Source organism: Erinaceus europaeus, chromosome 1 (assembly GCF_950295315.1).
Source record: "Erinaceus europaeus chromosome 1, mEriEur2.1, whole genome shotgun sequence".
Lineage (NCBI taxonomy): Eukaryota > Metazoa > Chordata > Mammalia > Eulipotyphla > Erinaceidae > Erinaceus > Erinaceus europaeus.
This window is the reverse complement of record NC_080162.1, coordinates 109,622,286-109,645,367: the sequence shown is the minus strand read 5'-3', so window position 1 is coordinate 109,645,367 and position 23,082 is coordinate 109,622,286. Positions and strand designations below refer to the sequence as shown.

General features: G+C 44.5%; 1 protein-coding gene across 50 annotated transcripts in view; it reads right to left on the bottom strand.

The window, feature by feature from the left end:
• Positions 1-23,082, bottom strand: part of SORBS1 (sorbin and SH3 domain containing 1) — a 331,521-nt gene that overhangs the window by 25,211 nt on the left and 283,228 nt on the right. For 36 of the 50 annotated variants that reach the window (XM_060193311.1, XM_060193305.1, XM_060193352.1 and 33 more), the window contains 6 exons: positions 21,932-22,099; positions 16,655-16,701; positions 11,300-11,414; positions 11,020-11,145; positions 8,569-8,760; positions 6,257-7,030 (listed from right to left, as the gene is read on the bottom strand). In XM_060193311.1, the coding sequence (XP_060049294.1) occupies positions 6,257-7,030; positions 8,569-8,760; positions 11,020-11,145; positions 11,300-11,414; positions 16,655-16,701; positions 21,932-22,099 (1,422 nt within the window). The remainder of the gene's footprint in view (positions 1-6,256; positions 7,031-8,568; positions 8,761-11,019; positions 11,146-11,299; positions 11,415-16,654; positions 16,702-21,931; positions 22,100-23,082) is intronic. The other 14 variants (XM_060193369.1, XM_060193383.1, XM_060193410.1 and 11 more) reach the window with 3 other exon arrangements.

Genomic DNA, 23,082 nt, shown 5'->3' with positions numbered 1-23,082 from the left:
TCAGTCCAGGTTTCCCCAGACGACCCCTGCACTTAATTCAGTCACCAGCACTCCCTTCTGTTCAGAAAGCACGTACACCTAAAATATGAGGAACTAACCAAATGTGTTTTTATCAGTTTGAGAGCCTACAAGGGAATGAAACTAAATGTCTTATAAGTGTCCACACATTTGCAGAGTTGGCTGGGACTGGTAAGTGGGGGGTGGGGGGGAGGAGTAAAGTTGAGCTTTGGCACCAAACCAGGAAATCAGACAAGCAAGCAATTCCCAAAGGTCCTGCGACTGTGGGGAGGCTGACTGGACAATGGTGAGCAGGTGCTGATGAATAGCTGCAGAGCTGAGCCCTCCCAAGTTCTGCCCCAGACTCCCGCCCTCTTGTTTTAATTTTTAAAAATATTTATTTCTTTATTTTTGGATAGAGACAGAGAAATTGCCAGTCCCTGTTCAGGGCGCCATTATGCCGGGCTAGCTTCGTAGGCGGGAGAGAGAGACGACCAGGGACTCATGGCTGAGTGGTACGCAATTCAGTCTTTATTCATGTGGAACACAGCGCAATCTAAGCTATCTCTAGTCACAATCTTGTCCTTATATATCGTGAGGCGGAAGTGTCAGGTCCGAAGAGGATGTACGTAGGATAGGGGGTGGGGAGAAGGAAAAAGCGTGCAAAACAGTGAGGATTAAACCAATGCCCTGGAGGCAGGGCGGTGCTTAGTTAACAGTGGTTATGTAAATAGAATACAGTGTTAAGCAGGGGGGATTAAACCAGTGAAACAGAAGTGGTCTTAGAAGCAGAATTTAGAAGCAGACCAACAAGAAATTAAGAGGGGCAGGGGGAGATAGAGAGGGAGAGACAGAGAGACACCTGCTGCACCACTTGTGAAGCTTCCCCCCAACCCCTGCAGGTGGGGAGTGGGGATGTGAACCCAGATCCTAGCAGGGGTCCTTGTAAACTGGGTGCACCACCGTATGGCCCTCCAAACTCCATTTTTAGGAGTTTATTTTCCCTTTTGTTGCCCCTGCTTTTTATTGTTGTAGTTATTATTATTGTTTTTGATGTCATCGTTATTGGATAGGACAGAGAGAAATGGAGAAAGGAGGGGAAGACAGAGATGGGGAGAGAAAGATAGACACCTGCAGACCTGCTTCACCACCTGTGAAGCGACCCTTCTGCAGGTGGGGAGCTGGGATCTCGAACCGGGATACTTAAGCCAGGCCCTTCCTTGTGCTTTGCGCCATGTGCGCTTAACCTGCTGCGCCACTGCCCCAAGGCCATATATATTCCCCAAGACCATATATACTCTTATCTGGGGCCAGAACTTTCCTTTCCTTTTATTTTTCTTTCTTTTTCTTTCATCCACAAGTATTTGCTGAGTTTCTATAGCATATCAGGTGTCACTGCTCCTGACAGCTGGGTGCTAATAATCTAATGGTGACACAGACCTCCTCACAATTATGTGCACAGGGCTATGGAATCACACAGCTGGAATGCTCACTGTGGCCTTGTGGGTAAGGGGAGATGGCCAGGAAATGCTCTCTAGAAAAATGATGAAGTTGAGATGCAATGATGAGAATTATCCAAGCAGAGGGAGCAGGGCAGTAGCGCACCTCGTTAAGCACTGGCTGTCTACATGGTCACATCAAACGAGGCCTTCTAAGTTCAGAAAGGAAGGGGACTTTGAGGGTAATAGGAAGCCCATAATGATGTTTAGCATTCTTTCTCCACCCTCTCCCCAATATCAGCACTTAGCACAATGCCTAGAACATTCTAGATAATTACAGGAGAAAATGATCATGACATTTTCAGACTGTCTTTTTCTCTAAGGCTTTCAGGTAAAATTCCTTGAATGCATTAAACAGTCAATCTAGCTTCTCAACAACTGGAATAAAATTCAACTTTTGGTTTGGCTTCCCATAAGAAGAATACTGGTTGGATATTATTATTATTATTTTCTGGTAACTTAAACTGTTCTGGACTGCACTGAGCCAAGCACATGCCATAGCCTGAGGTTATCTTATCCTGATGTGTCATTAGAAAGCAGCTGCAGGGGGTCGGGCAGTAGCTCAGCGGGTTAAACACACGTGGCGCCAAGTGCAAGGACCGGAGTAAGAATCCTGGTTTGAGCCTCCGGCTCCCCACCTGCAGGAGAGTCGCTTCACAGGCGGTGAAGCAGGTCTGCAGGTGTCTATCTTTCTCTCCCCACCTCTGTCTTCCCCATCTCTCTCCATTTCTCTCTGTCCTATCCAACAACGAATGACATCAACAATAACAATAATAACCACAACAAGGCTACAACAACAAGGGCAACAAAAGGGGGAAAAATGGCCTCCAGGAGCAGTGGATTCATGGTGCAGGCATTGAGCCCCAGCAATAACCCTGGAGGAAAAAAAAAAAAGTGAAGGGGCTTGTGTGAGGCGGAGTCCTCTGTGCACAAGCGTATCTAGCTGTCAGAAGGGAGGAAGGCCAGGCCCATGGCCTAGACACACCCAGGGGGAAAGCTTATTCTGGAAGAGCAGGAGGGAGGAAGGGAGGGGACAGGGTAGAATATATACAGGGTTTGGAGGGCCACCAAAAAAAAAAAAAAAGAAAACCCATTTCCAGTAAGTCTGGCTTTCCATGTTGCCAAGTCCCTGCCTCCGATCCTCTGCTAGGAAGGGAAGTGCACCCTAGCTCTGCTCAGTGCGCCAGCACACTGTGCGTACTTCCTATCCACACCGGGCCTGGAACTGGGCCACAGTAATGACTCACTGCTGACAATGAGGTCTCCAGGCACCATGGGCTGAAGTAGAACCTTTACATCATGGTTCCTGTGGTGGAATTCCTACCAGGGGTAATGCCAGGGCCTGGAAGCAGGTGACAAATCCACCATTCCTGGAAGCAATATATATATTCTCTTTCTTTTCTTTATTTTGTTGATAAAGACAGACATAGAGATAGATGGATAGATAGATAAATAGATAGACAGACAGACAGACAGAGAGCACTAGCTGCAGAACTGCACTATTGCTCACGAAGCTTCCCTTGTGCAGTAGGGGACCAGGGGCATGAACTTCGGTCCTTGAGTAATATGGGTACATGAACATACTTCTTTCTTTAAATATTATATTTATTTATTCTTGAGAGCTTGTTTGGAGGTTCTAGCAGGGGAGTGCAGCTACTGGTATACCCTCAACCAAAGACGGGTCCATCTCTATTTGGGGAAGGCCGTCCTCTTCGACTGAACACACAACTTTGGGAGGGACACACATGGAGTGGTGTGGGAGGAAGGGGACACCCGCCTAGCCATTCAGATCAGCTGAATCAACCTGGCGATCAATGGGGTGACAGATGTCACAGCCAAATCGCCCTCACATCCTCTATTTATTTATTCTTATAGAGACAGAATTTGAGTGGGAAGGGTAAGATAGAGAGGGTGAGAGAAAGAGAGATGCCTGCAGCACTGCAACATCTTTTGTGATGCTTCCCCTCTCTGCAAGTGGGGACTGCAGGCTTGAGCCCAGGTCCTTGTGCACTGTAACTTGTGCACTCTACTCACTGTACCATTCCAGGGTCTTTCTCCTTGACATTGCTATTTTCTCCTCAGGTCTACACTCGGAGCTGGAGAAACAATCCACTTTGCAGATGCCTCACAGGTCAGGCAACACACTTACAAGCACTGTCCCATTTAACCTTTATTTATAGTCAATCACCTTAGAGAGAGGCTACATGTACTCTTTATTTATTTATTTATTATTGGATAGAGACAGAGAGAAATTAGGAGGGAAAGGGAAACAGAGGGAAAAAGACAGAGAGACACCTGCAGCCCTGCTTTACCACCAGTGAAGCTGTCCCCCTACAGGTAGGGACCAGGGACTTGAACCCAGGTCCCTACGCACTGTAAAGTGTATGCTTAACCATGTGTGCCACTGCTTGGCCCTGCTACTTTTACTTGCACAAGAGCAAACCAAGGCAGAGGAAGTTTATATAGCTTCCTAGTAAGCGGCTAACCCTGATTATTCAGTCCTTTTCCACACTGCTGTCTCCTGGAGCAACGGCTTCCTCATTCTTAATCTTGTGTTGGAGATGCAGGTCTAGTCTCATCTAGTTTCAGGACTCTGTGATCGTTTGGCCTCCAACTCAACCTCTGTGACTGCAGTCATGACACCTCTGTGTCTACAAGACCCAGAGAGATTTACCCAAATACATGACACAGCCTGAGGCCACATCATTCCTTGCAGCAGATACATGGTGACATTTGTTCTCTGCCCAGAGGCTGGTGTCTGCAGCTCTTGAATAAATGTTTGTTGAATGGAGAAAAAAAAAATGAAGTTTTAAATGGAAATAGAGATTGTAGGTCTGAGGACCGAGAGTAGCCAACTGTGGGCATTATACACAGTAGATAGTAAGCATCATGGAATCATATTTAAGATTCTACCTGGTGCAAAAGGCATTCTAGAATACTCTCCATTCCTGAAGTAGTTCTAGAGCATGCAAGATGATGGTGGCCTATTAGCTTCCATTCACAAAGTGTTGCCCATAATTCATTGCAAATCACTGTATTTACAACTCAGAAGCATGGCCTGATGGGACTCTTTCAGTCCTTCTATGAGGCATCAGTGCGTTTCTTCATGAGGAAGAGGAGGCTGGGGGCCAGCCAGTGGTGCACCCAGTTAAGTGCACACATTACAGTGCACAAGGACCCAGCTTCAAGCCCCTGGTCCCCACCTGCAGGGGAAAGCTTCATGAGTGGTGAAGCAGGGCTGCAGATGTCGCTCTGCTCTTTCTCTTCTCCTCTCCATCTCCCTTCCTCCTCCCAATTTCTCTCTATCTCTACCCAATAATAAACAGATAAATAAAGTTAAGGGAGGAAAAAAAAAAAGGAAGAGGAAGCTGAGGTTTAGAGGGAAGCAATCCTCAAGTTTCTGGATAGTAAGAGGGAAGCAGGTATTCCAAACCAGCGGTTGGGTTGCAGGAAAAGTCATGATGCATTTTTGTATAGAAAGACATGACAGGGCCAGGTGGTGACGCACCTGGTTATGTGCACATATCACCATATATAAGGACCCAGGTTCAAGCCCCCCTCTGGCTATTCAATAAATATTCAATAAATAAAGATAACTTTAAAAAAATTTAAAAAGAAAGGAAAAGAAAAAGATGACTTTCAACAACCCAATACTTTGGAAAAACTGCCCACCAAAGTTCTGCTGTTTGAGATATTGAACAGCATAGAAATTAGAAATCCTGACCTGGGGAGTCGGGCAGTAGCACAGCAGGTTAAGCACATGTGGCGCAAAGTGCCAGAACCAGCATAAAGATGCAAGTTCAAGCCCCTGGCTCCCCACCTGCAGGGAAGTCGCTTCACAAACAGTGAAGCAGGTCTGCAGGTGTCTATCTTTCCTCCCCCTCTCTCCATTTCTCTCTGTCCTATCCAACAATGACACCAATAACAACAATAATAACTACAACAATAAAACAACAAGGGCAACAAAAGGGAATAAAAAAAAAAAAGAAATCATGACCTAATTGTCAAGTTCATCTTCCCTCCTAGGTCTCCCTTCTTTCATTCCTCAAAGTATCATAAGGCCTCCTTAGTTCCCAATTCTGAAATTTTTGAGCTGACCCCAGGAGATGATGGGGTGGTCACCTGCAGACTCAATGTGTCCATTTGAGGACCCCCCCACATATGTCAGGGTCCCAGTTGGGGTTACGTGCCCCTCCTCAGAGCCAAAATACATTTTCTCATCAGGGAACAAAGTCTCCACACTTCCACACAAACACAAGACAGGACAAAAACCTGACGGAACTGAGCACTGGCAGAGCACCATGCGTTATGGAAACAGAGAGCATCTCACACAAAACCAAGCTGCATAAAGCCAAACTGAAGCCTGGTGCCCTCAGCTGTGTTAGTCAAAGCAAACCAAGGATAATCTTCAAGGCCTTTATGAGCCACGAGGTGGGTCTTCCTTCTCATCAGGCCAGGAGGTACCCAAATTAGGGATAACTTCTGAATCACCTCAAGAGGCCAGAATATAGCCTGTCCTTTGCTGCCTATGGTCCCCCAACCCCAACACCTTAACTGATGACCCCTGTTCCCTCCTAGACAATATATATATATATATATATATATATATATATATATATATATCCCCTTTTTTTGCTCCCAAAGCAAGCAAACAGTTCTCACTGGCATCCATTTGGGCTCAGCAGGTAGATCATGGATGGGACACCGCCCACACTGCCCTGTGAGATGCCAAGGCACACACTGTCATGCTGCAGGCCTACCTGGCTCACATTATTCCGAGCAGCCTTCCTCTCAGCCTGCTTGCCACCTCTCTGCAGCTCTGTCTGCTCAGCTTCCCTTCCCGGAAGAGGGCTACCCAGGGATGTGCTGGGCTGGCTCTCCTTGCGGGTGCGCACATCTGAGAGTCTCTGTTCAGTGCTCAGGCGCCTGACCACGTCTGACGGTTTCAAGCAGCTCTTCTTAGAGATCTTGGGTCCACCAGGGAATCTCTCAGCTGACTGACTCTCTGCTTTTCTCTCATACTTCCCACTGTCTTCTTGCCAGAGCAGCTGTTTCCCCTGGCTGCCAAAGGCACTGCTAAGCTCAGAGATGACCCTGTCAGAGCTCCCGTGCAGTGGCTGGGGGAAGCTATCCTGGTGGGCCCTAGGAGGTGGCACAAAGATGCCGCTGTCTCCATTGATGTGAAGGGAGGTCTGGGTTCCAGGTCCTGTCAAGTAGGCTTTGTCTGGGGGAGGCAGGGCCAGTGGGGAAACGACAGAGTGTGGGGTAGAAGGGCCTGACCAACTTGAGTATGGGAGGCTAAGGGGCAAGGAGGGGCTGGGTCTCCTCAGTGAGCTCAGGAGGTCTGTGTTATAAACAGAAATTTCTGGCAGAGGAGGCAAGGGTGGGGTCAGGGCCAGAGAATGCCTGCCGGGAACCCCTACAGTCAGGGAGATCCATTCAGAGGTGATAGCGTGCATCTCAGGGGACAGGGCTCGGTGGGGGTGAGGCAGAGATGAAGGGGCTGGCATGAAGAGCTTGCTGTGACTGGGAAACTTAAAAAGGAGAGAGGAAGGAAAAACAAAAACAAAAGAAAGAAGCAAAAGGGACAATTGTCAGCATAAAGAAGAAGGAAAACCATCACACAAGATTTACATAAAGGAATGAAATGGAGAGGATGAGCAGACAATCTGGTGCCCAACTAAAGAATCACTGGAGAGAAACTAGGATGGGGGTGGGTGGGTACGTGCACACCTGTGCACACCTGTGTGCAGGCCTGGGAGGGAGGACGGGAGAAGCGACACGTGAGGAGACTGGAGAAAAGGGTCTCTTTTGGTTTTGCAGAATCAGGCTTTCAGAGGAACCCACCGGAAGTTTGCTCATCTGGCCCCATCAACCATCTCTGTAAGCAAAGCCCTGGCCCATACGCCTAGGGGATAAAGCTGCCACAACCCAGGTCTCTCTTGGGTTTTGATTCTCCCCAGGGGGCGCTGCAGAGAGCCTTCTGGAGAGAAGCAGAAGTAGTGCGGTCATCTTGTTTCATGGTCCTGCTTAGTTATGCTCATGTGGGAAGGGTATGTGAGTACCCCACACTGTAACAGCAGAATGTACTGCACCCATCTCTTGTCCTGTCCCCAGGAAACCACAGGATATGGCCTTCGCTTCACTGGAAGCTGTGGGTCATTCCCATCAAGGTTTTCTGCCCAAGAACCATCTCCTGGGGTCAGAAATGAGCCGGTGCAAGAGGAAGAAATGAGTAGAGGGTGAGAGAGAAAGGCAGCACCCAAGCGTCACTTCCCCACTTGGGTCCTCCTCTGGCTACCTGTCCTGCTCTCCTGAACCCAAAGTCCTCATTTTTTTTTTCTTGGTTTTGGGAAAAGGGGGAACAAGATAGAAATAACTGATGTTTTTATAGCAAAATTGCTCATTGCTCATGTTCAGAAAAAGCAAAGGGCATTTTATACACCAACTGCCTCTCAGAAAGTCCAGTGTGGACAGAGATGCTGTGAGCTCCTTTTCCACCTTGGTTCCTGCTTGCAATGGTAGTCTCAGTCTTTAGCTTCTACAGGCCAGCCACAACCAGTAGGAGACTAAGAAAACCATAGCAGACTATGGTAGGGACAGTACAATAGGGGTACCTTGACCACCAATTTAACCCAGGGTGGGAGGACACCAATACAGAGAACCAACTGATAAAGATTCTCCTCCTAGTTATTCCTTTTTTTTTTTTTTTTTAAACCAGAGCACTGCTAGCTCTGATTTATGGCAGTGCAGGGGACTGAACCTAGGATTTCAGACAGTCTCTTTGCATCACCATTATGCTACCTACCCCTCCACATTTCCTTCGTCATCCTATCCCCAGAGCAGTCACCTTAAGATCTTTCTTTCCCCCATGAGATAATATTTCTTCCATCAAGTGCTTGAAGAATTCCATTTGTATGAGATTTAAAAAAAAACAAAACTGGTAATAGATGCCTTGCACTGCTGCAGAACCTTCTAAATCAAGCGACTCTCCCACAGGCCCTGTGGGCCACTGGCATTTATATGCTTGTCACTGCTGAATATGAAACCCAGTGATGAGAAACTTAGGTACCTGGGGGCTTTCAGTGGCACTACGACTTGGAGAAGAGAAAGGTAGATCAATGTAGTCCACGGGGTTTTTCACGAGTGGCCGTTTGATCACATCCACATAAGTGATGGGGAAGATGCCTTGCCGAGAAGTTCCTGGAATCCTCCCTTCATACCAATTCTCATCCACCTGTCGAAGCAGTGTGATCCTCTCCCCCTGAAAGATAAAGGTAGTGCCCCAAGGCCTCATTGGGGGGGCCCTACCCATACTCTGTAATTCCCACTTCATTTCTCACATACTTTGTTCAGAAAAGCCTTCCCTGCTAGGCTTTGATGGAATTCATAGTTCTGGAATGGAGATGCTGAAAGCAATACGGTTTTCAGCTGTCTGCTGGGAAGTTAAGTTTGGTTTTTAAATATTTCAATAAAGGAGAAAGTAAGATTCATTACCAGCTATAAGGCACATATAGAAAAAAATGGGGGGGCTTGTTAAATGTAAAACTGAGGCAAAGGTCATATTTTTTCCTTTATGTAATTTTATTTTTTTCAATATGTTATAGAAAAATGGACACAGAGGTGCCAGGCAGTGGTGCACCTGGTGAAGCACACACATTACAGTGCACAAGAACCTGAGTTCAAGCCCCTGGTTCAAGCCCTTAGTTTCCCAGGGGGATAACTTCAGGAGTGATGAAGTAGGGCTGCAGGTGTCTCTCTATCTCTTTTCTTTTCTGTCTCTTCCTCCCCCCTCACTTTCTGTCTCTATCCAATAATAAATAAATAATTTTTTAAAAAAGAACATAGTAAAAGGCAGAAAATAATTTCTGCTTGTAAATATTTTGCTGTAAATATTTTTTAAATTTTTTGTTTATTTATTTATTTTCCTTTTTGTTGCCCTTGTTGTTTAACATTGTTGTGGTTATTAATGTTGTTGTTGTTGGATAGGACAGAGAGAAATGGAGAGAGGAGGAGAGAAAGACAGACACCTGCAGACCTGCTTCACTGCTTGTGAAGCGACTCCCCTGCAGGTGGGGAGCCGGGGGCTCGAACTGGGATCCTTACACAGGTCCTGGCGATTTGCGCCACGTGCGCTTAACCCGCTGCGCCACCGCCCGACTCCCTGTAAATATTTTCTTATCTTTTCTTCCCAGAGTTAGTTCCATGCACATGGAATTAAACATGCACATATTTTTGCCATGAAAATTGAGTTTGCAGTTTCCTCTTCTCAAATTACTTTTATATTTAATAAAACACAGTGAGTCTCTGTTGTCAATAATGTAATTTTATGTGGTGTCAAGTTTTTATTTTATTTATTTATTTTTTTAAACCAGAGTACTGGCTTACAGTGGTTCAGGGTATTGAATCTGGGACCTTGGAGCCTCAGGCATGAGAGACTTTCTTTCTTTCTTTTTTTTTTTTTTTTGCCTCCAGGGTTATCGATGGGGCCCAGTGCCTGCACTACTATAAACCTACTACTCCTGGAGGCCATTTTCACAATTTTGTTATTGCATAGGTCAGAAAGAAATCGAGAAAGGAGAGGAAGACAGAGAGGGGGAGAGAAAGACACTTGCAATCCTGCTTCACCGCCTGTGAAACAACATCCCTGCAGGTGGAGAGCCAGGGGCTTGAACCAGAGTCCTTGCACTTTGCACCATGTGCGCTTAACCCGGTGCACCACTGCTTGGCCCCCAGCAGAATAGTCTCTTTGCATAACCATTATGCTATCTACACCCTCAAAAATATACTTCTATACTTTCACAGTGTTGTGCAGCTTCATGGACTGCCACATTTAATTGCACATATGTACTGTGGCTTAATCACTTCTTTACTGACTCTGGGTAATTAGCCTGCTTCCAACATTTGTGGTTTATACGAAGCAGTTAAAATTTTCTCAAGGCACACGTTCATGCTGTTCAACCCTAAGTAAAGTTAGCAAAAAGCATTAACAAGTAAGAGAAGTTTGACGTGTATGGAGAGTGACTTCCTGGGGAGAACTCTGCATAGCTTAAGTGTATTGGAAATGCACACAGAGCTCCTCAGGGCAATAATGCCACAGCAACACTGGTATCTCGTGCTGAGCACTGACTGGATGACGTGATATGCTGGAGGCTTAATATACATTGTTTCATTAACTTATGCTTGCTGTTTTAGGAAGGCTATGTACTTTCTCTGTTTACTTATTTTATTTATTATTGGACAGGAGAGAGAGAAATTGAGAGGGGAGGTGGAGATAGGGAGAGAGAGACACCTGCAGGCCTGTTTCACCACTTGTGAAGTGTTCCCCCTGCAGGCTTCATTTCTAAAATACCTCATCTTGGAAAAACTCTCCAATTGCCCTTGGTGCAACCCTAGATGGTGTACTGCCCTTCTGTGTACAAACAACACCACCAGCTTGGCAAGCCTCTGCCACCCCACACCCCCGCAGTGATAGTGCCATCCAAACCTAGATCCCAAAACACGAGCTGGCAGGGTTGCTTACCTTTCTGAAGGACATTTCTATTTGCGTATCACCATTGAAGTTAAACTTCGCAGTAGCTTCTCCGTATTCCAAAACCTGTACTGGTGCCAACTTTTTGGGCTGAGCCTTCTCTGCAGGAGGGAGAAGCTGAGAAAAGGAAAGGGGCAAAAGCAGAGCAAAGCAGGGAAATGAGAGCAAAGGATGGAGACAAAATGCAAGTGATTCTAAATAACTGATGCATTGGGTTAAAGCAGTCCTTTTCTCTTGGGGGGGTGGGTGGGGAGAAAAGGAGCTACGGTACCTCAATGTAGGTGCGTGGGAAGATCCCCACCCTGCCGTGGTGCTCGCCTTCATACCAGTTCTGATCAATCTGCTTGTAAATGTAAACAATGTCTCCCTTCTGCAGAGGAAGCTCCCTGTTGATGGAGGGTCATAAGCTATTAGTAGATGTTTCAATACATGTCTGATTTTTTTTTTTTAGCAAAAAGAGATTTCTCTCTTTTTAAAAATATATATTTTTAATTATTTATTTATTCCCTTTTGTTGCCTTGTTGTTTTTTATTGTTGTTGTCGTCATTGTTGGATAGGACAGAGAGAAATGGAGAGAGGAGGGGAAGACAGAGAGGGGGAGAAAAAGACAGACACCTGCAGACCTGCTTCACCGCCTGTGAAGCGAATCCTCTGCAGGTGGGGAGCTGGGGTCTTGAACCGAGATCCTTACGACTCATGTCACATGCACTTAATCCATTGCACTGCCGTCTGACTCCCTTTAAAAATATTTTATATCTATCTGTTATTGGATAGAGACAAAGAAAAATTGAGAGGGGAGGAGGGTAGGGAGGGAGACAGAGAGATACCTGCAACACTGCTCACCACTCATGAAGCTGTCCCCCCCTGCAGGTAGGGACTGGGTGGGGGCTTGACCGTGCATCCTTGGACACTATAACGTGTGTGCTTACCCAGGTGCGCCACTGCCTAGTCTCTGTGATAGATTTCTATCCTTTAATCACTCTATCCAGCTAGCCAGCCAGCTAGTCACCCATTTCCCCAATAGTCCATTTGTACATCGTCGTGCAGAAGTGCTCTGAAGCCTGACAGATCTGAATTCAAAACCCAGCTGTAACATTTGCTAGCTTTGGGGTCCTGGGCAAGATATCTGATCTCATGGAGAACCAAAAACAACTTTGATCCATACTCCCAGTGGGGGAGAAGTGATAGGAGGAAAAGGATAAGAGGGCTCTGAACTCTAGGTCTATCAGGTCCCAGAGAGAGAAATATTTGGGTGTAGTAATAGGGTGATACGTAGCTTTGAGAGGAAGAGAGGACTGGACCTGGAAGAAAAGGGGGCAATTATGTACAAAGGCAGACAGACAGTTGTAGAGATGACAGTTAACCCATGTCTGCAATCTTGGGAGAATTGTGGGAGTTTGCAATAGAGGGACTTGGGGTTCAGAACATCTGGTGGTGGGAACAGTGTGGAATTATACCCCTCTTGACATGTAATTTTGTAAATTATTATCAAATCTCTAATAAAAAAAAGATATCTGATCTCTCTGAGATATTTCCTGTGAAAACTGGAATCACTGAGTTGTTGGAATTCAGTGACAAACTACAAATCCAACACCTGCTGTGTTGCTTGTTATATAGCTCATAGTAATGCTACTTCACTTTCTCTTCCACATGGAAAAGGGATCTTAGAAAGAAAAAAACGGACTCCCTTTAAACATTCTTCATGACTGTGACTCAACTTTTTCACATTCAATCTTTTGTGTGTCAATGATGTTATACTCTAACAACTGGGACTCCTTCTGAATAACAATGAGACAAAAGGATAAATGATTTAAGAGGAAGGGTGGGGGAACTAAAAGGAGAAAAAATGTAACTTAAATATTTCTTAAATTAAAAAAAAAATGACACTGACCAGTGGAATAGAACTGAGAGCCCAGAAGTGAGCCCCCACACCTACGGACATGTAATCTTTGACAAAGGGGCTCAGACTATTAAATGGGGAAAACAGAGTCTCTTCAACAAATGGTGTTGGAAACAATGGGTTGTAACATGCAGAAGAATGAAACTGAACCACTGTATTTCACCAAATACAAAAGTAAATGCCAAGTGGATCAAGGACTTGGATGTTAGACCACAAACTATCAGATACTTAGAAGAAAATATTGGCAGAACTCTTTTCCGCATACATTTCAAAGACATCTTCAATGAAACGAATCCAATTACAAAGAAGACTAAAGCAAGTATAAACCTATGAGACTACATCAAATTAAAAGCTTCTGCACAGCAAAAGAAACCACTACCCAAATCAAGAGACCCCTCACAGAATGGGAGAAGATCTTTACAGGCCATACATCAGACAAGAGTTTAATAACTAACATACATAAAGAGCTTGCCAAACTCAACAACAAGACAACAAATAACCCCATCCAAAAATGGGGGGAGGACATGGACAGAATATTCACCACAGAAGAGATCCAAAAGGCCAAGAAACACATGAAAAAACGCTCCAAGTCTCTGATTGTCAGAGAAATGCAAATAAAGACAACAATGAGATACCACTTCATTCCTGTGAGAATGTCATACATCAGAAAAGGTAACAGCAGCAAATGCTGGAGAGGGTGTGGGGTCAAAGGAACCCTCCTACACTGCTGGTGGGAATGTCAATTGGTCCAACCTCTGTGGAGAACAGTCTGGAGAACTCTCAGAAGGCTAGAAATGGACCTACTCTATGATCCTGCAATTCCTCTCCTGGGGATATATCCTAAGGAACCCAACACATCCATCCAAAAAGATCTGTGTACACATATGTTTTTGGCAGCACAATTTGTAATAGCCAAAACCTGGAAGCAACCCAGGTGTCCAACAACAGATGAGTGGCTGAGCAATATGTGGTCTATATACACAATGGAATACTACTCAGCTGTAAAAAATGGTGACTTCACTGTTTTCAGCCGATCTTGGATGGACCTTGAAAAATTCATGTTAAGTGAAATAAGTCAGAAACAGAAGGATGAATATGGGATGATCTCACTCTCAGGCTGAAGTTGAAAAACAAGATCAGAAAAGAAAACACAAGTAGAACCTGAAATGGAATTGGCGTATCACACCAAAGTAAAAGACTCTGGGGTGGGTGGGTGGGGAGAATACAGGTCCAAGAAGGATTCAGAGGACCTAGTGGGGGTTGTATTGTTATATGGGAAACTGGGGAATGTTATGCATGTACAAACTATTGTACTTACTGTTGAATGTAAAACATTAATTCCCCAATAAAAAAAAATTAAAAAAAAAATGACCCAGACCTCTTCCCATTTGCACCAAACCAACAGCATGGAGAAAAAGGCTTCTGATTATAATTTGGAGGGAACACGCCTGCTTTGCAGTATGCCAGGAAGTCCTCCAGTACATGAGATGCTGACTACACAATGGGGCCACATCTGGAAAACTTTACACAAAGTCAGTAGTGTGCTGAATGAAAAGAATAAGGCAGCCTTTGTGGGCCTGGCATTGGCAGATAGGATCCTAATCCCAAATAGGCCTATGAAGGAAATCTGGAGCATTTATTTCCATTAGAAAAAATGTGGCCAAATTTTTGCCATTGCCCTCCTTGGGCAATGAACCTCCACCCTCTCCTTTTGCCCCTATTATGGACATATAAATGAATGAGACTCTCAGCATAACCACTGCTGCTGGAGACCTACAATTCAAAGTCTGTTACCCTAAGGGACTGGCAAAAGTGGGTGGGAACTAGGATGAGCCCACTATGAGCAAGAAGGATAACTCAGGTAAGAGCAAGTGATGGGGGCAGGTGGGCGGTGGTGAAGTTGGTAGAATTCATACATTACTACATGCAAGGATCAAGGTGTTCAAGGCCACAGTCCCCACTTGAATGGGGGAAGCTTCATAAATGGTGGAGCAGGGCTGCAGGTATCTGTTCCTCTGTCTTCCCTTCCATCTCCACCTCCCCTTCTCAATTTCTCTGTAGTATTTTTTTTTTTAAAGCTAGTGATCAATAGCTATGACCTAAGGAAAAGTAGAATAGGGAGCTTGAGGCTGCTATCTTTACCTCTCTTACTGAAGACTACACCCTGTCTGCCTAAGCACAGTCTGGTGATGATGAGGTTTGAGAAATGATTACCTAATCTAATTCAGATCTTTCTTAGAGTCTCACCATGTACCCAGTGGAGGCTCAGAGAAGTCCTATGGGAAAAAAAGTTCTTGAACTGAATGCTCCCACAGGAGATTGTTTTGAAGAACATACTCTAGGGAAATCAGCTTATGCTGGAGAACAGAATTACAGCTGAGCTGTACACAGTACACAGCACTTCCCAATTCTCCCTCATATCACCAGATGTGAGGCCTTCCAGCAACAGAACAATGGTGTGGCTGTTGCTCTCTGCTGCCAACAGAAAACTCAGTCTTTTTTTTTTTTTCCCCCCTTTTGCAACCTAGTCTTTAGAAGCATTTTCCAAACCTCATTTCATGGAAAGTACAAAAGGTCCCTAGTCATCTAAAGTTAGATAAGACTGGGTTAAATAAAATAACCAGACTTCTTCATTATAAAACTTCTGGATCCATTCAATAATAGTAAAGTAGCTCTTCCAGGAGACTGGAGGGTACAGATAGCATATGTGGCAGTTACCAGGCTCCTTCTTGATAAGGGGGGGGGAGAGAGAGAGAGACAGAGACAGACTGAGGGGGGGCACAGAGAAAGACAGAAATCAGGGCCTTGTGCATGTGCAGCCACATCACTCTAAATCATCTTTTTCATTCCGATAGACACATAGAGAAAGAAAGAAACCTTAGCACTGAAGCTTCCCTTCTTTGCCATAGTGCCTCTCATGTGGTGCTGAGACGTGAAGTGAGTACTGCACATGGCAATATAAGCACTCTACCCAGTAAGCTCTCCCTCTGGCCTCTATTTGAAAAATGCTTTACAGAATTAACATTCTAAAGAACATACATAGAAGCACTGATCTGCTTTGGCTTTCCGTGAACCTTTTAATCTCTTGGAATCTTGTGGCAAAACTTATGTCCCTATAATTGGTTCTGATTTCCTCCACAGGAAGGGTGGGTTGAACAGAGAGAGCCAACACCTAATCAAGCAAACTGAATCTCTAAGAGACAGCAAGATAGCAAAGTAGAAGGGGCTTCTACTGCTTGGGTTTGGATTCCAAGTCCATCACTGACAGTGTTGGGCAAAACCCTTAATCACTATGTGCTTATTGGTTTCCCTTTGTGTGTGTTTGTTGGTACCAGAACTTAGTCACTCTAGGCTGACTTTTTCAAAAAGAGAAAGAAAGGGAAAGATACCAAACCACCAAACACATATCCAATACAGTGGGTCAAACCTGGGTCATATGTACCACAAAGCAGGAACACTATCCAGGTGAACTATTTTGCCAGTCAAGTGTCCTACTTTTACAGAGAGGATCAAAAAATAGCATTGTTCTCCAAGGGTTAATAATGTCATGCATATGTTACGTAACACTGTAAAATACTGTGAACAGTACTTGGCCCATGATAGATGCTCCATATCACTGTGGGTGGTTCTTAAAAATCACTATTATTTTTCCAATTAATCTGTACAAGCAAATTTCTATGTTTCAAAGAAACAGTTAAAATAACAAATAGTATTAGGGGTACTTACTTTAGTGTCTGAGCTTTAAAGTCAAATTTGGCTCTGGCAGGTCTCATCTAAACAGAAGAAACAATAAGTTAAAAAAAAAAATCACATTTTGTGTGATCTTAATGAAAACAACACAAGTTTCACAAGTTTTTGGAAAGCAGAGCAGAAAGCTTCACTTTGGCCAGCAGTTCATTTTGCTGCAGAAATCTGGGCAAAATTCTATTTGACTGATCTTAGCAGAACACTAGATAGACGTTTGGTCAACTGTATCATTGATGAGAATTTCCCTAAGGAGTGCTAGATGTGGGGAAGAGATGATTAGAAAACTCCCAAAGCTAGAATGTTATTAAAGTTTCCCTCAACCTGACCATGGCTATTAAAAGGAGGAAAAAAATAGTCCACATTAAATAACTGACATTGGATAAGTTTTTAAAACAGTAATAATAAATAATAAAGACAATGCAGCTTGTGTTGGTCTCAGTTAATGGAGGAATAAAACAAAGTATAATTTATCTGCTAATGGGACCTGGATTAAAATCTGTATGAACATATTTCATTTGTTATTATATTTCTGTGGCTTTACGTATGGCTTCATTTAGAGAACATTCAGAACTCTACATTTGAGGGGTGTTTTTGTTTTTTTTTTTTTTTTAACCAGAACATTGCTCAGTTCTGGCTTGTAGTGGCATGGGAGATTGAACCCAGAACACTGGAGCCTCAGGCATGAGAGTCTCTTTGTATAACATTAGGCTATCTACCACCACCTGACATTTGAGTCTTTAACTCACAGGAAGATAACTCTTGTAGACCCCAGACCAACACCCAGACAGAAAACATTATCCTTATTACTAAGCAGGGACTTGAGTCCAATACATGCAAAACTAGACTCAGCCAGAGTTCTCAGGCACTGCTTATCTGCTGCCTTCTCTGGGGGAGGGGGGGTTGTGGTGGGTGGGACAACATCCTCTACTTTCCCAACTTAAATTCTGATCTGTAAGTAAATGAGCCCTTGAATCACGTCTTGTGCTGTATTCAGCTCCATGTCTTTTTCCTGGTCTGTGATATCATTCAAAATGGCAGAAAAAGCGAGCCCTTGAGCCTATTGTTTCTGCAAGGGCTCAGTTCCTGTTGGAAAGCCTTCTCCCACCAGACACCATATCTCAACTTCCTCAACAAGCCTGAGATTAAGTCAAGACATTTCTCCACAGCCATTGCTCATGTCTGACCTCTGGTTCCTACACACACAAAACTTCCTTTGTGAGATTTCGAGTAGTCTTCACTTTAATGCACTGTCACTCAGGAGCAAAAAAAAAAAAAAAAAAATTCTTTAAATTACTTTGTCACATTATTTCCTTGCTTTGAAGTCTGAGGCTTTCAATTGTCTCTCAGATCAAATCTCAATTCCTGATGCAGGTTATGGTCTTTCAGTGATTTTTCATCCCCCCCCCCCCAACCTTACCTTACTACTTTTATCTCTGATTACACTCTTCCTGTCCCAGTTGGGCTGATCTACTGGCTCTACCTAGTCTGAACCTCCTCTGTCTGGTATTTCTTTAGCTCCAATTCCAGAAAAAAAGTTCTATTTATCATGCATATTTGGTTATCTTTCTTTTCAACTGTTAAAAGTAGTTATTTCAATTGATTTAAAAAAATGTTGGGGGGGAGGAAGAAATATGAGGAAGCTGACATGATGACTGTCAGTGTAATTCTGCCCCTCTAGCCATGAGCAGCTCCAGCTCTTTCAAATGCACGACCTGTTGGTCTAGGGAAACAATGCAATGAAAACCAGACACATCATCATCTGAGGGCATGGACAAAGTGGAGGAGAGAAACAGGAGACTCTGGGCAAAATAAATTGTATTCAAAAAGCTTTATCAGGGGCTAGGTTGTGGCACACCTCATTGAACGCACACATCACCATGTGCGAGACCCAAGTTCAAGCTCCCTAGACTGTACCTGCAGGAGGGAACCTTATGAATGGTGACGCAATACTGCAGGTGTCTCTCTCTGTCACACTCTACTCCCCCTTCTGTCTCTATCCTAAATAAATAATTATATATACATATATATATATATTTTTTTTTTTAAAAAAAAGCTTCAAGTCTAACTTTAGATATTAACTTCTTAATGATATGGTCTTATTCCTTTTTTCTTTTTTTTTTTTTGAAAGAGACATATAGTGGTCTGGGAGGTGGTTCAGTGGTTAAAGCATTAGATTCTAAACCATGAGGTCCTGAGTTCAATCCCCAGCAGCACATATACCAGAGTGATGTCTGGTTCTTTCTCTCTCTCTGGCTGTCTTTCTCATGAATAAATAAATTCTTTAAAAAAAAAAAGACATATAAAGAGAAAGATAAGAGCACTGCTCAGTTCAGTATTATGGTGGTGCTGAGGATTGAATCTGGGACTTTGGAGCCTCAGGTATAAGATATGGGCCCATTTCCAAGCTCCTCAAGCTCGGGCCTTGTAGAGATCTTCTGAAGGGTCAGCCATAAGCACACAGGAATTGTTCTCCTCTGTCCCCCATTGACGTCGATGTTTCCTCCTCTCTCTACATGCATACATACATGAGGTCAGTTGACCTTTATTTGTCCTAACACTGATGTCACATAATTGCAATGCTTAGACTTGTGTCTGTTTGCCACAAACCACATTATGTAACAGCTATAGGCCAAGAAGAAAAGAATGGAAGAATGGATGGATGTGGGGCTGATGAGATATGACAAGTTCCCAAGAGAAGGCCAAGTCATCAAAACTTTAGGTACAAAAGTTGTAGTGATTCTAATGTTTGAAAAAAGCAGGGGAGGAGCTACTCTAGGTTTTGTGAACTTGAATATCTGACCCAACCACATCCATATTTTGTATGGTTACGTTTCGGCAAGAGATCTTCACCTATCACTTAACAAAGACTGCACTGTAAATGGGCTTAGGTAAATGTGGAGAAATTTGTTCTAGGGAATCCTTATATTAATCAAGGTTGAGAAAAAAAATGATGCCACGAACTCCTAAGAGATAGTAGGTAAGTCATTCCTGACTACACAAGGCATCATCTCCTTTAATTTCCTGTATCTCTGAGTCTTCTTCTCTTTCCTTCTTTCAACTCCAGTAGCGCTGGATAACAGTTACCTTTTCCACCAGACTACCAGTTTCCCAAAGGTACAGTCAGTGTCCTGTTTCCACCTCCCAACATAAGACTGAATGGCCACCCTAGTTCTACTGAATGACAATGAAGTATGTCTACAGAGTCTGGCGCACGCAGAACAAGTTGGCCTCCATGTCCTCATGTCTGTGAGTCAAGATCTAGGGCAATGATTCTCAAAGCATGGTCCCTGAACTGATACCAAGACTCTCCTCTGTAAATGGGACAGAATTGCAAACTCTTAGGCCACAGCCTAGAATCAGAAATGCTGTGGCTGAAATACACCAGGCTGTGCTTTCATAATACACCCCTTGGTATTCTGATAAACACTCAAGTCTGAGAATCACATCTGTAGAAAGGGGCAGATGGGCTAGGAGTTCACCTACCTCTGATCATGGGTATGTTGTATGCATGGCTCTCTCTATTGTGTGTGTGTGTGTAGCCCTATGGTGATTTTGCATGTCCCTGTCTTCTTCTTCTTCTTTGGTAGCAAGCAGGCAGTCCTATGAATGAGGGCAATTTATCCCCAGAACCTTTAAAACAGGGCAAGTTTGAGGAGCAGGAGGAGGGAGGGGAGGAGGGGGAGAGAGGAGGAGGGGAAAGGGGAAGGAAAAGGGACACTGAGGGTTAGCTTCTCTTTCCCTGGAGACTGAGTAACACTAACGGCTACCTCTTACTTACTGTATGTTTCTCTCCATGTTCTTTTGATGAACGCACCCCATGGTGCCTTCGTTATTCAAGAGAGAGAAGCACAGATATGAATGTTTTATAGTGAGAGACTGAGAAACTACATATACTGTAGCCGTGACTCTCTCACTTCCTGAATCTCCAAGCCTACCCCCATCTCCATCCACCTAACCTCAGGATTATGTAGCAAAACAAACTCTTCCCACAAACAGCAGTATTGGGTCAGCTAAAAAATGTCGACATACTGACCTTACTGCAGAAGGCCAAGGCCTGGATAAAATCACTTCAAAAAGCTTATATTTCCTCCTTCCTTTGTCTACTATTCCAGCTTTCACAATCTCAGCTGGGGAGTGTCAAAAATAATAGGAGCCAAATAAAACCTCTCTCAGAAGAGCTCTTTTGCCCTGCATGGGTGGGATCTATCCTCACTGTAAAATTCCTTGGCTTTCAAAATCCTTTGGTGAGTCTTGGAGCCCCCTGGTCCCCACTTGCAGGGGGTGAAGCAGGTCTATTCTCCCCCCCACACACACTTCTCTCTGTCCTATTGTAGATAAAAATGGAGAAAAATGGCCTTAGGAGCAGTGGATTCATAGTGCTGGTATTGAGCCCCAGGGATAACCCTGGAGGCAAAACAAACAAACAAACAAACAAACAACAAGCAGAAGTATTGTTCTCTCCTGTCTCCAAGTTAATGTCCCTAAATTTGGGCAGCTGTGTCAATGGCAGAAACATTGGTAACTTCCATGATGTCTCACTAAACCAGCTATTTTTTTTTTAAATACTTATTTTATTTATTCCCTTTTGTTGCCCTTGTTGTTTTATTGTTGTAGTTATTATTGTTGTCATTGTTGGATAGGACAGAGAGAAATGGAGAGAGGAGGGGAAGACAGAGAGGGGGAGAGAAAGATAGACACCTGCAGATCTGCTTCACCGCCTGTGAAGGGACTCCCCTGCAGGTGGGGAGCCGGGGTTTGAACCAGGATCCTTATGCCGGTCCTTGTGCTTTGCGCCCCCTGCGCTTAACACGCTGCGCTACAGCCCGACTCCCTAAACCAGTTCTTTAAAGAAGACTCTTGTCCCCACCCACATAGTTGCTACTGAAGCAGTATGGACTAATGTGTCAGGTTTCTAAGCAGAATGCACAGGCAACACAGTATCAAGGTACAAGGCAAGATGCAGAGGACTGGATTCATGAAGGCAGCCGATGCTCTAAGGCATGCATTAGGGAGGTGTGCACCAGCAGATCCCGGTCCCACAGCCAGGCATGCTTGAACATACAGAGCACAGGGCATAATGGGAGTGGGGGGGAGTTCATGTCCGCTGGCCAGCCACAGGAGAGCCAAAGCAAGCCTGAGGGAAGGCAGAATGAGAGGTGGCGTTCGGAGAACTAATTTGGTCTACACAGGGCAATGCTGAGGGGAGGCAAATATTTGCTTTGGGTCAAGCAGGAGATTGAGGCGACCAAAACAGACCTCTGACCCAGATTTCCTTTTTGCCGTATCGTCTATATGGAGGAGGTCCCCAAAGCGCTCATTAGTGATAAACTGATGGTGAGTCGGGATGACGCCCGTGTGGCGTCGAGCTGCAATATCCGCCTCTTCTTGCTCGCGCTTAAGTCGTCTCTGGTCCGCTAAAAGTTTCTGCCGTGAAATTGCATAAAACGGGCAGTGAATCGTCTGGTCCAGGGTTATGAGAACACTGCCAATAAAAACAACTAAGGAAGGAAGGCACTAAGTCAATAGGGAGAAAACATCAAGGATCAGATGTGGGGGGAGGGCTTTATGGCCCCTCAGCTACTACATTCTTATAGTATTTCCCATCACTCCCCAAACATACCCCCGAGATCCACCATGGGAAAGAGACAGTATGCACAAGAAAAAAAGCCCAGGGGAAGATAAGACACCTGGGAGAGCAAATTCCACATGGTTACACTGCCTGCAAACTGGCTCAGCCTAAAGCCTCCCACCTCCTGCTATCAGGCAGTAGAGAGAGGCCAGGGGCCTGGGGAGACATCTGGAGCAACATCTGGAGCAGGTACAAGCAGGCTGGGCTGGCAGAGGAGGCTGGACGAGCTCCCACAAGGTATTCCTTATGCGTGGACAAAGGCTAGCTGATTTCTCCTGCCCAAAGCAGGCTTTTCAATCTGTTAGAAGCTTTTAACTTGTGAAGTTTGCGAACCCCTTCCCAAGCCATGTTTCTGTGTCCTGTGTCTATTACTCTAACACACAGCATGGAGCAGGGTGGACCAGGTAAGAAAATATGGTAAACCTTTCTCCTAGGCCTGTCCTCTGGCTTTATGTATTTTTACAAGGTCTTCACATATGCATCAAAATTACTTTTGCAGAAAGAAAGTCAGGAGTTGTAACCACACTGCCACCTGGCTCTGCCCCTCCCAAAAATACTTTTATGGCTGTCAGTATCAGTGACTTCCTTACCCTTCTCCTCACCCCACTTTTAAAAAATGATCTTTTTTCTTTTAAATATATTTTTATTTATTATTATTGGATAGAGACAGAGAGAAATTGAAAGGGGGAGGGGAGGTAGAGAGGGAAAGAGGCAGAGACACATGCAGCCCTGCTTCCTTCACCACTCTCATGAAGCCTTTCCCCCTGCAGGTGGGGAA